This window comes from Nicotiana tomentosiformis, chromosome 3, assembly GCF_000390325.3.
Source record: "Nicotiana tomentosiformis chromosome 3, ASM39032v3, whole genome shotgun sequence".
NCBI lineage: Eukaryota > Viridiplantae > Streptophyta > Magnoliopsida > Solanales > Solanaceae > Nicotiana > Nicotiana tomentosiformis.
In genome coordinates, this window is record NC_090814.1 from 119,138,236 (window position 1) to 119,153,064 (window position 14,829).

At 35.3% G+C, this 14,829-nt stretch overlaps 1 protein-coding gene across 6 annotated transcripts; it reads right to left on the bottom strand.

The window, feature by feature from the left end:
* Positions 1 to 2,025: 2,025 nt before the first annotated feature.
* LOC104116073 (alpha-N-acetylglucosaminidase-like) lies at positions 2,026 to 13,965 on the bottom strand. Of its 6 annotated transcripts, XR_011414944.1 has the most exons (20): positions 13,559 to 13,964; positions 13,333 to 13,409; positions 11,691 to 11,902; positions 11,471 to 11,592; positions 10,724 to 10,809; positions 9,570 to 9,664; positions 9,051 to 9,132; positions 8,296 to 8,402; positions 8,125 to 8,155; positions 6,924 to 7,065; positions 6,653 to 6,700; positions 6,309 to 6,419; positions 5,529 to 5,630; positions 4,969 to 5,067; positions 4,429 to 4,539; positions 3,336 to 3,580; positions 3,208 to 3,246; positions 3,009 to 3,118; positions 2,854 to 2,932; positions 2,026 to 2,658 (listed from the first exon to the last, which is right to left on the bottom strand). XR_011414944.1 is itself a non-coding variant. In XM_070197515.1 (19 exons), exons 1-19 carry the CDS (start codon positions 13,781 to 13,783, stop codon positions 2,372 to 2,374), a joined length of 2,499 nt encoding a protein of 832 aa, XP_070053616.1. In that variant the 5' UTR covers positions 13,784 to 13,959; the 3' UTR covers positions 2,026 to 2,371. The 6 variants fall into 6 exon arrangements, 3 of the variants coding, with proteins under 3 accessions (XP_070053616.1, XP_070053617.1, XP_070053618.1); XM_070197515.1 differs by having other exon boundaries at positions 3,009 to 3,246; positions 13,559 to 13,959; XM_070197516.1 differs by having other exon boundaries at positions 3,009 to 3,246; positions 6,924 to 7,041; positions 13,559 to 13,958.
* Positions 13,966 to 14,829: the final 864 nt, after the last annotated feature.

A 14,829-nucleotide genomic window follows, 5' to 3' on the forward strand; every position in this document is an offset into this window, starting at 1 on the left:
ATATATATAAAGAAAAATTAAATGTATACATATAATAAGATTATATTTATTAACCCTTCGGAGTTGCCCAGTTGGTTTGGAGGGATGATCATCCGTATGGATGACCTGAGATCGAAATCCCCCTCAATGTCTTCTGGGTTGAGCCTGTCGCACTGGGTTTTCCTAGTGCGGTTGCAGGCTATTACACATGGGAGGTTTACCCAGTGCGCACAAAGTGCTCACCACAGAGTGCTCACCCGAAAGGCAGAGATCGTAGCGGTTGTGATTTCCCCTTTTACCAAAAAAAAAAAAAAAAAATTACATACCCCCTTTCTTTCCCTATTGTTTTTATTTTCTTTTGGAGAAGAAGAATGAGTCTACCTTCAAATCCTCGTGGTCATTAGTCCAATCAGATCAAAATTGGGAAAGAGAAAGATGAAGAGACTTGTTTGACAATATATCATCTCAAATTTATTAGATCAATACATATGCGCTAATGAAAGGAATAATCTCCGTGTGAAATCTACGTATCGTCAATCATGTACAGATGATCATGCATGTAACTGAGCTGACGAATGAATTAAAATCAGTGCTTTTGGGTGTTTTTTTGACACTTGTCTTTGATCCACTGAAAACCTGAGGAAGTACCTTCTTTCACCTTCTTCATGCTAGTTGAAGCCACTGCCTTTGTTTTTTCTCCCACCTTCTTTGCCATTCCGCCACCGGAATTGCTCTTTTTGGTGTCTTTGGAATATGGTTCTGTATTATTGTAGTCCCACTGATCCGCCCATGAATTCTCATATGCACTGTTCTTCTTCATGTCTTCTTGCTTTGATCAAATATGAGAATTTTGGAAAAAGAGAGAAAAAGAGGAAGAGGTCCACGAAACTTTGGGAGAAAAGAGATAACAGCCTATGCGAAAGTAAGGAGGTTCTATTAGCAGCTAAGGTCAAGTATTATTAATTAGTTAATCTATTGCAAGTACCAAATTCTCCCTGCCAATTTTAGAAAGTACATGTGAATAATTCAATTTAGATGGGGAAAGGAATGCTTCAAAACATAACAATAACAACAACAATGTAGTATATAATTTATAAAATGATAAACTAAGTGAAAAAAAGATACTATAGCAGATATATTGAATAGTTCAGAGTTTTTGGATTAATTCCATCTATCAAACAAGTGTGTACAATATTTTATGTTTCTGAATTTGTTTCGAGGGAAACTATTGCCATTTTAGACAACATAAATAGATCAAATTTTTGCGTTTTCTAATTTTAAAGTCATAGATGAATATGTTAGGACAGTGTGGTAAATAGGCAGAGCATGGAGCTAGTCAGCAATAGAGCACCTGAAATGTAGAACGATGACGATATGGTTTTTTGACTGTTACAAACAAAAGCCCACGCATTTTTGGCCGAACGAATATTTATATGATCGGCAGGCACGCACCGCGCGCACGAATCTTTCGTGTTAAAGTTCCTTTACTGCTTCTTATTTTTCCCGTCAATTTCACATTTCCGCCAAATGACGTTGTTCTTATTCTATTGCTCCTATTTTCTTTTTCTCAATTCCCTCACTTTTTTAGTTTCTAGTCAACTCTACCTACAAGCCAGTCATCTTATTTGAATTGTCGACAAAATGATACTACTAATTAAGTTAAAAGGTTGAAATACAGCGGTGGTACTATTACTAGTAAACCACAGCTTTCAATACTTTCAAACAAGAAAATTGGAAGTGATAACTTTTGTCATTTAAGAACAGTTTGTCTATGGGGTTGAAGTTTTGAGGGGAGTATAAGTGATAAAGATTCCACCTTGCACCCTGAACCCACGTGCCATTCTATCCTTTCACCTTCCCCAAAATGAAAGTTCCATTTTAAAAAAATAGTAGTAATATTTTGGGTTGAGTTGATTGTACATGTGAATCATAATTGCATTTGGTTCACTGGTTGCTGATATAATAACATAGTATTTTCTTGCCGTAAATCTCTAATTTATTTGATTTCCTTCTCTTTTCGTATTTGTGACTTGGTAAATGCATACATTATGAAATTAAAAACAGACTTTCATTTCATTCGTTAAAATTACAATTGCTTGAGCTTGGAGCAGCATAATGATCACTATGCTGAAATCTTTTTCTTGCATAAACCAAAATGGGATATATTGGGGGCCTGGGACATCTATCATCTATCATATATGACAAGAGTGGGTTGCTCTAGTGGTTAGCACCCTCCACTTCCAACCAAGAGGTTGTGAGTTCGAGTCACCCCAAAAGCAAGGTGGGGAAGTTCTTGGAGGGGGGAGCCGAGGGTCTATCGGAAACAGCTTCTCTACCCTATCCTGGGTAAGGTCTGCGTACACACTATCCTCCCCAGACCCCACTAGTGGGATTATACTGGGTTGTTGTTGTTGTTGTAACCTAAGTGATCGTGTGAACCCAGATCTTGCAAGTATTTCTCAAAAAGCCATTGTGAAACTTTAAGGGCATCTCCTGTACTTTTGACAGGAAAAACATTTCTGCTATTTTGCCAGTTATTTGTAAGTTTGATCCACTCCCTCCTCCAACCTCTCAAGCTGAAGCCTTTGCCTTCTTCTAAACTTGCTATTAGAAACTTAAAATAAATTGCTGCCCGAGGACCATAATAATCTCGTAATAGCCCACTCCAATACTTGTTACCTAGAGAAAAGGAAGAAGAACAAGGAGTCAACAAAAACCTTGTGTAACGAGCTTCTTCCTCCAAAAGCAAAACTCGATGAGTAGGTCAAAGCTTAGCAAGTGTAGAGCGTGTCTAATGTCATTAATGGTTCCAGAAACATGAAAGACTAATAACATGGTTATATAACATTCGACAGGCTTGGAAATTTTGCATACCATAGTCGCGAAGTAAACTAGCTTCTTCCTCAGAGTTATCGAACCACATCGTAATCTGAGTTCTTGCGTTCCACTCAAACTGCAAATTGACCATTCAGATTAATAGAGTGACCAGGTTTAAGCATAAAAAGTGTTAAAGTTAAAGGCACCTATACCTGTCTTTCCTGATCTTCATCTTGAGCAAGTTTTTTTGCACTCTCAATCCAAGGTCCTAGAAGGAATCCATCATGGCATCCTAGAAGCATATCCATATCTTTTACAAGGCCTAGAAATTTTTGGCTAAGGTGTGAAACAGCATGCAGATCATCCAATTTATATGCTTCTATAACATCTAAGAATAGTTCATTTGCATACTTTGCCAAAGCTTGTCTTGTCAGGTCTATGAGGTCATATCTGAAAAGATTGAGAGGGACAACCACTACCATAATGAAGTGAAAAGAAGAAATAAAGAAGGAAACTTAAGAGGAACAAGCATATCTGACCTGTAAGTACTGCTATCAGTTAGTTGATTTCCACTCTCCAGGAAAAGTTTTAGTGCATGTATAACATCTGAATTTGAATACCAAAGATGAGGTTTATCATAGGAATCATTTGCCTCTTCCAGAATAGCTCTACCTAAATATCGTTTTCCATCTTGTTCATGGATATCATTTAGTGCTATTTGCAGTGTTGAAATGAACTTTGGATCAACATCTGGAAATGCGACAATAACATCTCTATTTTTGTCCTGCACCAGAATCACAAGGGAAATGGTCAACATAAACAGCTATTACTCGTGAACATATAGCATATGAGGCTCGGAATGTATGGTGCTATATTAGAGACTTTCTGGTATTCTGGATATCGATGCATGTTTTTGTCTTGGGAGCAGAAGCTTGTCAGTGCATGCACATTTGGTATGTAGGAACCATATCAAAGTTCGGAAATTAATAAATATAGAACCAAAAGTTCCAATAAATGCCCAAATGTAGTAAAGGACAAGAGAATGACAATGACAATAAACAGATGATTATACTTTTTTAGATTGGTAATTTGGACTTTCTGATAGCACTACTTTTGTTAGAATACAAATACTGAAATGAGGAACTATACTAGGAATTACGGCAAAAAGGGCAAGTAATAACCATGTTGTCTTGGAAATAGTGCCCAAACATGCACGATGGAACTATCATACTAGATTTATCTCCATCGAAAACAACCAGTTTGTAGCCCCATAGAATTTGAGGAGTACAGTACTAAAGAGATTATGTTGTTTGTTATGAGATGATGCTATTTTTTGCATTTTGTTTTCCTTTTCTCCATTTATCAACTTACACCATCGATCCTTTAATATTGTAGTCCCTAGGTGATGTGAGAATACTTCAAGAGGAGCATATCTGAAATACTCCACCAAATTAAATCAGTTATAAAGGTGATACTACCATATGTCAAAGTGCAAACAGTGCTTCCATTAGTTTCTTCATATGACACTTGAAGATCCTTAAAACACCTCTTAGTGGAAGGACAAGGCAAAGATATGAATTTCTTACATAAGCACCTCACGAAGAACAAGGCAGCAATAAATAGGTAACTTACATAAGCACCATCAGTGCAATTATAGATGGTATGATACAAAATATTCCAGGCATCTTGCATGGGTTGAACAAATCTCCCATAGCGTCTTCTGGAGTATAGATTTATCCAAGCCTACAAGAAAGTGTTTTACTGACTTATTAGGTGTTGCACATGCAACCAGAATTCACCATTTCAACTGATAACATGTAGAAGTACTTTGACACAAAACATGCTAGTTTGAACTGCTTTATCCTTCAGCTGCAGAATTTGTAAACATAGCAAAATTTTGTAAACTTGAAGAATGTTGACCACGCAATAGGTAAAATTGAATAAGAGGAGAAAGGCTGTTACAGTTTATGAAGCAAATAATTTGAGTCTTTTGACTGACAACACTTTCTTTTAGCTAAGACAGTTCCTTTCCATATATAATTGCTTAAACTGATAAGTGAGAAATGTTACATTAGAATGTATGGAAAGAAGGGTCTAATATACTAAAAAGGAAAAGATACAGAAGAAATCAAATGATAGACTACAGGGTTATCCATAAAACTGTCACATTACCTTGACATCAACTGGGTTATGCTGAAAAGCCATTTCAGCCATAAAATCATACACCACAGGGTTCTGTTCAATGCCTTCCATTGACATCCCAACACCAACCTTTAGGCAAGTAAAAAAATTAAGAGTGTGATACATGAAGAAATTTAGTAAAAAAGTTTAAAAAATGAAAGAAGAAGAAGAAAGGACCGAGGTATATGACAAATAGAATTATAGGAACAAGATCCTAAAAGATTAGTATTTCATGGATCGAAATCTAAGACCGCCAATGGGACAAATAATCTCCTATAATTATACCTAGACCACCTAAGACTATCGTGTAATCTCTAACTTTATGAACAAGGAAGCAACACACAGTTTTATTTCGAAATCCCGTCAAACATTCTCAGAAGAAACTGATGGAATTGGACAGAAGCATTGGAAGTAACTCAGCCACATTGCTCAAAGATCCTAACAAGACTAGGATATCGAATATCAAAGAATGGGGCAACCTCCTTATAATTATGTAAGCGTACACAATAATAAACAGAATGAAAACCTAATACGAGTACAATCAAACTTGCCATGGTTGAGTTGTCACTTATACGAGCTTGAACAGGTCCTGATCCCACTGCATCAAGAACTCCATACATTTCAATGTTACCAGCAAAATTGTGTAGCATACACCTAAGAATATTGTAAAGAAATGTCGTGAATACAAACTGAGTAATTTTGGAAAGACAAATATCGGGTAGCTAGAGCTAATATATTAGCTCACATTATATTAGAGAAATGCTGAGCTAATGCTGGTGAGAAGGCTCCAACCAGAAACTCAGAAAGCTACAGTATTTCATCTCCATATTGAATAAGACGGCTATGAACTGCCGTCAAGACTTGTCAGAATCACAGCTAACTATACCAGACACCTATCTTATGAGATTCTTGCACACCATTTGAAATTTTAGGGACCTCAAGGTCTAGCTTGGATGGTGTCTAATGCTCTTAGAACAAAAGGTTAGCATGCTTATTATTATTTATTGACAGCAGCCCAGTATGATCTACGACATTCATGACGCATATAAAAATATGTCTAAGTAACTACTTTCTTAGCATCAGTCCAGAACGTATATGTTAAGCAAACGGATTAAGAAAACTCATATCCGAATCAACACCCTTCCAAGTCATTCCATGAAGATATTTATAATGTGTCCAGCCAAAAAAACCAATTTAAGACTAATTTCAACCGAGATGGGCCAGATGAACTGAGCAAATAGCATGCTAACTATTGTGGAATGACTATCTAGAACTTGATGACATTGAAGACTGCATCAGATACATAAAAGACAAAATAGTAATGTTACTTTCCATATGTATGGGGTGCCGTAGAACTGCTTTGAAGTAGCCCATATAGGTTTAACTTCAGCATAAAGATCAAGAACGATCAACTTGCCAAGAGGAACAGAATGCAGAAGTGCCTGAATACAGTGCATTTAAATAATTAGTATTTCAGGTGACATAAAGGCAAAATTTTGGAGGCATTGAACATTCTATAATTTATCCAAAAACTTCATGTTACCATGCCTCAAAGAGCTAAGGACAATATGCAATATGCTTTAGTTAAACAGCATGAACATTTTTTTCCTTGAAGAAGTAATCAGCATGAACGTAAGATATTGAAAAGGAGGGAAATAAAGATTAAGAAGGCAACCTTCATCTGTGGAGGTCTCCAGAAAGGATCATAAGTGAAAAGCCATCCCTGGAAAAATAAAAGAAAATGATATAAGAGAGAAGCTGTGTGCGCCATGCCAGAGGAGTAGACTGACAATTCAACGATTCAGGCAAACTGAAGACAGAATGCTAATGAATACCCATACAAAGAACTAAACAGGATTAACTGAACAGGAGTTTCAGATACCAGTAGACAAAAATCAGAGATTCCCAAAATTGGACAATCTTCTGCAAGAGTTAAGCCATTTCACCTGCATTAGCCAAACTGCATCAGAATCAGCACTTTGCATTCCTTCAAAAATTGTGGCCCCCAATGAAGAGATATACTCTGGATCATCAACAGGTGGTGTGTTCTCATCAAAGGTATCACTGCAATAGATTGACATTTTCCAACTGGGATGAGACAAAGTTGGACAAGGTTACAAAGATAGGCTATTACCACATGGTGACCATCACACAATAGCTTTACTGCAAACATGTCAGTTCTTTATCATGGACAAAAGATGCTTTTTCTTTTTTGATAAGGTAAGTGTTGGAGATCATGTCTGACTGAAATAAGACTGTTGGAAAATGGAGATGGAGAAATAGAGCCACTTATGCTGACATGTCAAGAGTTTAACAGGTTCTAAATATTTGAAGGAATGAATGATCATGGAAAATGACCAATCTATGTCAACTAGTTTTCAATATTAGATTAAACAATAGAAGTAAAACTTTGGCTTTAGAGAGTAGCGAAGGCAAGTCACAGTTTCCTAACATATATTATGATAACCTAATTGAGTCGAGTACAAAATACAAAACATCAAGGAATGAAGTTAGTGCTATAATGCCAACCTGAACTCCCAAAACAAACATGGAAGACTTTCTCGCGGCTCATTTTCAGCTACCTCGCTCTCTCTGTCTCAGTTCAATCTACTTTTGTATTCTACTTCTAATTTCCTTCCATTTATTCCTCTCATTTGGGATCAGACAAAACGGGAGGTCAAAAACTGGATCTTTTTAGTCAGTTTATCAGTAAATATATTTTCAATGCAGTAGAAAACTGCTGCTGAAGAGCATGGAACATAGAAAACTAATATCATACAAAATCGAAAGTTAATGTCATCTATCAGTGCCCAGAATTAGTTGATGCAGTTACAGCGTTCTAAATACTGTATAAGCAACCCATTGATCTGTGTACTATGGTAAGACATTAGCAAGATAGAGTGCAAAACTACCCCCAGTACAGTTTCTGAATAACATAAACTTTCTGGATGTATTGTTGACTTCTAACTTGTGAAAGAATCTGAGCATCCAACGAAGAACCTTAAGGCAATGTGTGGAGTGGCCCAAGATTTATATAAACCCTTTGGAATCCCTAACACATCCCCATGTGGGACGATAAGATAACTCAACGTCACTGATAGTAAATCAATCTTTCTACCTGACAAGAATGGAATTGAAACAACTTACCAGTTATATATATGGCTGCTCCTTCCATATTCTGAAAAGCAAGGTTTGGCCCCAACAAGAAAAGAATAAAACAGAAAGAAAGGCTATTTTGAGCTACAAAATCTTACTATTACAGTATCAAATTGAGACGGCAATTGATCCGATTGTGACAAAAAATTTCTATTACCATACCTTTAAGCTGTTGTTCAATAAATGCTTTTCCGATTTCAACAAACAAAGGGTCAGTTGCATCAAGAAGATATGTGCAGCACCATCTGGGATCACTATTCACAGTAAACCTGAAACCAATAATTATTTGTAAATAAATAGCAAAAATCCTATGTTATGAAAATAATGCACTTAATTCTCATCAACAGTCCAAGGACAATGTTAGGTTATCAGTTCCAGTGCAAGAATTTGAGAATATTACTAAAAGACCCCTTCATAGCTCATCTCATGGTATATTGTGTTGTTTAATTGATTACAAAGCATAACAACTGGGTGATATTTTGCATGATTGCATCACTTATTAAAAACAGATAAAACCATCAGAAGAAACCATTTCATAATAGATATGTTTGTACTTGGCGAATTAATTACTAGAGAGAAACTTTAGAAGTAATTGGACATTATACTTAGAATAATGTCTAATATTTTCAGCAAGTATTTCTAAATCATTAGTCATGTCATCATCAAGAAGGATCAGTCCAAATACTTTTTATTTCTTAAACTTTTTTCTTGCAAAATTAAGAAACGATACAAAATAAGATTATGAGGGAAATCCTTCCTGCTAGCTGATTTTGTCAAGTTAACTCCACAGGAAATCCAATGGAAAGATTGAAAGAGTCCAAAGAAAATAAAGGAAAGAAAATAGTAGATAGAGGCATTAGCTTTTTTAAAATCACCAATCTAGTACTTTTTGTTAAAGCAGATGTGCAAGTATATACCAGTTCCCCAGACGATTTATCTTTGCTGATGGAAATACATGCTTCAGTGCTGCCGGAACATTTCCAGAAAAGGCTGGAAGAACTGAAAGATGCACGGAATCAGCTTAATTTGGTTCACCAAGGCAACAAAACACAGAAGTCAAGCCCACATTATATATTTAATCCTCAACATTCTAGAGATCTTTTAATTTGTTTTAAACATTCACGAAAGTTTTGGAAATTAAACAAGAAACATGTTACTATGATTATATTTTAATGTCTAAAGAATTCCACAGGAAGCAAAACATTATTTTGTGAAAGCTAAACTTTTTTATATGAGGAAAGCAGCCTTTTAGTTTACTCTCATCCTCATTTTTTCATTTTTTTTGGAAAAAACTATGTCGGCACTTCATCAAAATTATATAGAATTTAAAGGAATGATTCAACTTCTGACTCCTTTCTACCCAAGAAACAAACCTTTCTCAGTTGGGAAAAGAAGGAAACTTAAGAAAGCTTTAAAATACGCTTATATAGCTGTACCTGGCGTCATCCCAAGTTCAAACATTCTGGCAAGAATTTTCTTCTGCAGAATGAGTTGCTGATCTAGCCACCTTTGCGGCAGTGGCCCACCCCATCTATGATAGATGCATTATGTTAGAAAATTAAAGAGAATAGAAATATAATAGAAATAAGAACATGTTAGCCAAATTGCTTATGGGAAGAGTAACTATTGAGCCATGAAATGAAGTTAAATTCCATAAGATTACATTATACATTGAATAGCAATGCTAAATAAGTTCATGATACAACAAAAAGTAGCTCCTGAATGATCTAATCATTGGAAAATAACACCATCAATTTCATGTGACTTATTATAGGCAGTACACATCTTCAAATTTCTAAGAGAGAACTATATCGCAAAAAACCTGAACTATTTGATCGCAATGCATGATGCAAAAAGAACTCAATTCTTCAAATGAAGCACCCTTTCCCCAATTTTCATTAAAAATTACTATAATGACACTCGATTAGATAGGTGAAAAAAATGAAATACCCAAAAAGAGTTCACATTTATACTGACCAGTTAGCTGCACATTGAGAGTACCAAGTGATAATTTTTCTCTCTTTTATTTTTCAATGAACAAGGTAATGGAGATAGAATCAATAACATATTAATCCGGAGCAAAAAATCATTAATATAGCTAGGTTTTTTTGTCATTACTTCAGCAAATGAGGCTACGTAATGAGTATGTTTCAAACTAACTAAAGTAAGAAAAACACTGGAAAAGTTTCCTCTTTTTAATCTTGCCTTTGTTTTAAATTTTAATTGGTTTCCTGTAAAAGTTTCATACTTCTTTAACTTTTCTTTTAGTTTTTTTTTTGTCTTCATATAGGTTCTTGATTCTTCTCCTTTTTAGTTCGTAATTCCCTAGTGTCTCACCGTAGTGTTAAGAAAATAGAGACTGACAAATATATGTTCAACGTTCAGATTGCCCTTTTTATCTGGAAATATTTGATCACACTCGAAGCATAAATTAGGAATGCATTTTAAGGAGAAAGCAAGAGAAAATTGCCTTGGAAAATTTGATGATAGTATGAGGGAAATGTGGAATAGTAAAACTATAACTCCAAAACACCGATAACACTTGGGACTTCAATAAATAGTATAGAGAGGTCAATGACTAGAAGCTCACCTATGTAGGTTTCCCATACGTGACCATGCAAGAAATGCTGGACCTCCAAAGAAATCATCCAGATTTGAATTACTAATATTGAAGTTCTGCACAAGTAAAACCACTTGTCAAAAATATAAGTGCACAAATTCAACCCATAAAGGACACAGTATGAGCAATGTTCCATCCAAAGAGGCTTAATATTATACTCAAGTTCAGGTTTCAGCATGTTCTACAATAAGCATATATCCACTATAGCAAACTGAAGGCTCATACTGGAAAGTTGAAGTTCTAAAAGTATCTTCAGAGTCAAAACTGAGCAGTAGATTACGCACAAGTGGATTTTTCAGACTCAGAGACATCATATAAGTGCAGACGACAATTAATTTTCATATCATCAACAGTAGCATCTCGTCTGATATAAAGACTGAAAATCCGATTTGCCCTTCATGAATGTACTAGCCAAAAAAGAAAATGTTCTGTTACATTAAAGTAATCTCCAGGCTGATTCAAAGAGTAAAAAAATAACTTCATTAAGTCAACTTAAGCAGCGTCTGAATTTTTCTGTATCAAAATGTTTGACATGAACCTTTCACCAAACACCTGCACCTTAATATTTCTAGCAAACTTGTTGTCTATGGATTTTTGCAGTATGAGTTCGCCCAGTGAAATGGAAAATTGCCAATCTTATTCAACCTAAATCAGTAAGAAGAACTAGGAATCTTCAACTGAGACAATCAATATGACACTAGGGTCAAAGGAAAGTACCTTGAAGACCTTTTGCCATATAGCTTCTTGCCCAGTGAAAGCCAATGGCAAATTGATTCCCTGGAGAGCCATCCAGTCAATCTCTTGTTCCCACCTTTCCCAATCCCACCAGGCAAATGTATCTAGAAACAGATATCGACAAAGTTTAAGTATGCCTCCTGATCTATGAAAAGACTCAAAAAGTGTCTAAAAGGTTTTTTAAAAAAAACTGTTGGTTTACAGCTTGATGTGACAGCATTCTGGTAATAGCTCCAAGGAACAGGTCTCTTTACTACTACTCCTGCATCTTGAACAGCAGGGAGAGAGCCAGGGTTAGGTACAGAAGCTAATTGTGCTCCACCTGTTTTGCTCCATGATATATGTGCTCCACACCAATATTTCAAGTACCAATGAAGACCTGACAATATCTCTACTGCTGTGGTTCCACTTACTCTGCGTAACATCCAGATAGACTTACTAATAGAGTTCCATAATTTCCTTTCGCGGGCAATACATTATGTATAACAGAGATTAAGACTTGTTAAGTTATAAAAAATGGAGAAAAAGCATTTCTTTTAATAGTTTTATTATGGTATTATCGAAGTTCTGCTACATAACAGAAATGCAATGTTGAAAAGCAATACTATATGTTTAGCACAAAGTCAAACTGAGCTCATTGAACTCTCTACACAAAAGCAATACTATGTCTCTAAACAGGCTTGTGTAGTATCCCACTATTTGTCAGGACGTAATACAGAATTTTGACTACTTACCCTGACCAGCTATATTCAAACATTATCGTACTAATTATATTGCATATTTGTAGTGCTCAAACCCATTTGATTACTAGAACTACTCCATCAATCTCCAGACTCTAATAATAACTCACTAAAGCTTTATAAAAACAGAAAGGAGAAAGAAGGGTTATATTTCATCAATGGTCATTCAAGTTAAGCTTTGTAACACAAAAGTCACTTTTCTTTCTTTTGTAACACAAAAGTCATTTTAGTATAGCCTAATTAACAGAAATATAAAAGTGATTAAAAATACAAATTTTGGCCGGAAAATTGGCGTGGCTATTCTAATCATCTAATTAATTTATTAAAATTTTACACAAAGTCATCTTCTACTTTGAATTCACAACTTGGTCATTGCAGTTAGCAAACTGTGATCACGACAAAAACTACTCCTCCTATTTGAACTTACAAACTAATGCAAAAATTACAGCTCATATTTGAATTAACTTTCAAAATCACCAATTGACGTACAAAAGGTTAACAAACTAAACACTACTGCTCATAAACATCAGCCCAAAAATACTGCTTAATAAGCAACATAAACAGTATAGAGTGCATCACACAATTGCGAATCATGACCTCATCAGTTGTGCCAATTAAAATGTAGATTTAAGACAAAAATCCCAAAAACACTCCTCAAGATACTCTATTCTTAGAAACTATAGACTTCTTTTTAAACACAGTAGTGACACATTCAATCATGATTCTTCTCTTCACACTCATGCCTCTCTTAGAAACGCCAGCAATATCACGTTAGTTTTCCGGCCAAAATTTTTCATTTTTCATTTCAATTTAAAGTTGTTAATCCATTTTACTAAATTAATTAGAGGATTAGGATAGCCACGTTAGTTTTCTGGCCAAAAGTTGCATTTTTTGGTCACTCGTATATTTCTGTTAATATGGCTATCCTAAAATGACCTTTTGTGTTACAAAATTAGGAAAAGTGACTTCTGTGTTTACAAAGCTTAACTTGAATGACCATTGATGAAATTTATCCGAGAAAGAAGCACCAAAAATTTACTACTTAAAGGATATTGTCACTGTAAACCGCCGCATTTGGCAACACAAAAAATATTTGTAACTTACAAAATTTCAGGAGAACCTTCTCGAGCCGAACCAGGGTGATTGCTTATGGTGAAACAAGATTCTCCACCACAATGTTCCTACAGAAAAGGCATGAAAAGCGTGACAACCTCTCTTTAATTTGCTGCTACCATGTATTAAAACGAACAACTGATGAAAACAAATTTTCCCTTCGTAACCAATCAAAGCGAACGCATCTAATCAAGAAATTAAGTGTTTATAAATGCACCTTGGGAATGACGTGGAACTCAAAACTCGAAAAATGGGAAGGAATTAAGCGATTAAGAACGCCGTAGGCGGCAGTTAATTGGACTGAAGAAGGTGCCCTTTCCCGTTCCTGAATTTCGAGAAGCGGCGAAACGTAATTGACTCCGAGCGTCGAAGAATTAGCTCCGGAAAAGCAGGAAGCGCAGAAGATGAAAATTAAAGAGGAGATCATGGAAATGGAATCCATTGCTGAAATTGAGAGTCGTAGTTGATCTGAAGAGATGGATGAAGAGGTTTATAATAGTGGAAATGTGAGACATGTTTTTGCAGTGAGAAGAGAGAGTATCAATGGAGTGGAAGTTGAAGAAGTGAAGACAAACTTTTGCAGGCCAAAGGTGTATAGAAAAAGGGCTTAGTGTTAGTGTATGATTATTTTCTATTTTTTTTGGTTGTGTCAAAAGGTCAACTACCTTGGCCGGTTCCGTGGTAAATATCAGAAATAGTAATGGATAATCCAAATTTATAAAATTTGAAAATATTTCAGCATAAGCCGATAGATTTTTATAATGTGTTGGAGTCGTAATCCTACGTAACTTTTCGTGTGCTGTAATTCTAGCATAATATGCTGAAAGTTTATAGGTAGAAGTTTCATTTACACTGGAACTTTTCGTATTTTAGCAAAATAATGATTATTTTACAAATACTTTGCTAAAGCTAGCCGTTTTTTAATTATCAGTTCGAAAAATAACTAGCCCGTATTATTTTTACCCGATTCCTTCTATGTCTCTTCGTATTCCCTCCATTGTCCGTTTTTTGTTATCGCCCTTTCACTACTCTTGTTTTTAGTATTTGGTGATTTTTCTACCAAAGCACATCAATAACAAGGAAAGAAACTCTTGTTTTTAGTATAGGATAAGAATAATCCCAAGGTTTGTTATTTAAAAGAAAATGGTTTGTTATTTAAATGTACTTAATTGGATGATTTAAAAGCTAAGGGCAAAACATAATCTTTAGTGATTTGTACTTGTATGCATTTGTTTTCTTTTAACTCCTATGTAACTATCAAAGGGACCTTGGTGATTATCACCCTCAACACGTTTGTTTTGAATTCGAATTTTACTACTCTTTCTTAAGAATACATTTAATTTTTTGGAGTTTAATCGTGGGATTACTATTACGACCTGCTCTTTTGTATCGATTATTGCCCCACTTCCATGAATGCAAGGGAATCATTTATCTTATCTTATTAATAGAAGAACATTTTTAACGTTATAATAATACTAACAGCCAATA

Bases quoted from the DNA above. Each gene is read 5' to 3' on its own strand.
- LOC104116073 (XM_070197515.1), bottom strand. From the start codon at position 13,783: ATGGATTCCATTTCCATGATCTCCTCTTTAATTTTCATCTTCTGCGCT. The intron at 10,810-11,470 runs GTACTTTCCTTT...TTACTTGTGCAG, and splicing joins TATGGCAAAAGGTCTTCAAG to AACTTCAATATTAGTAATTC. The intron at 8,156-8,295 runs GTATGGTAATAG...CTTGCTTTTCAG, and splicing joins TATTGAACAACAGCTTAAAG to AATATGGAAGGAGCAGCCAT.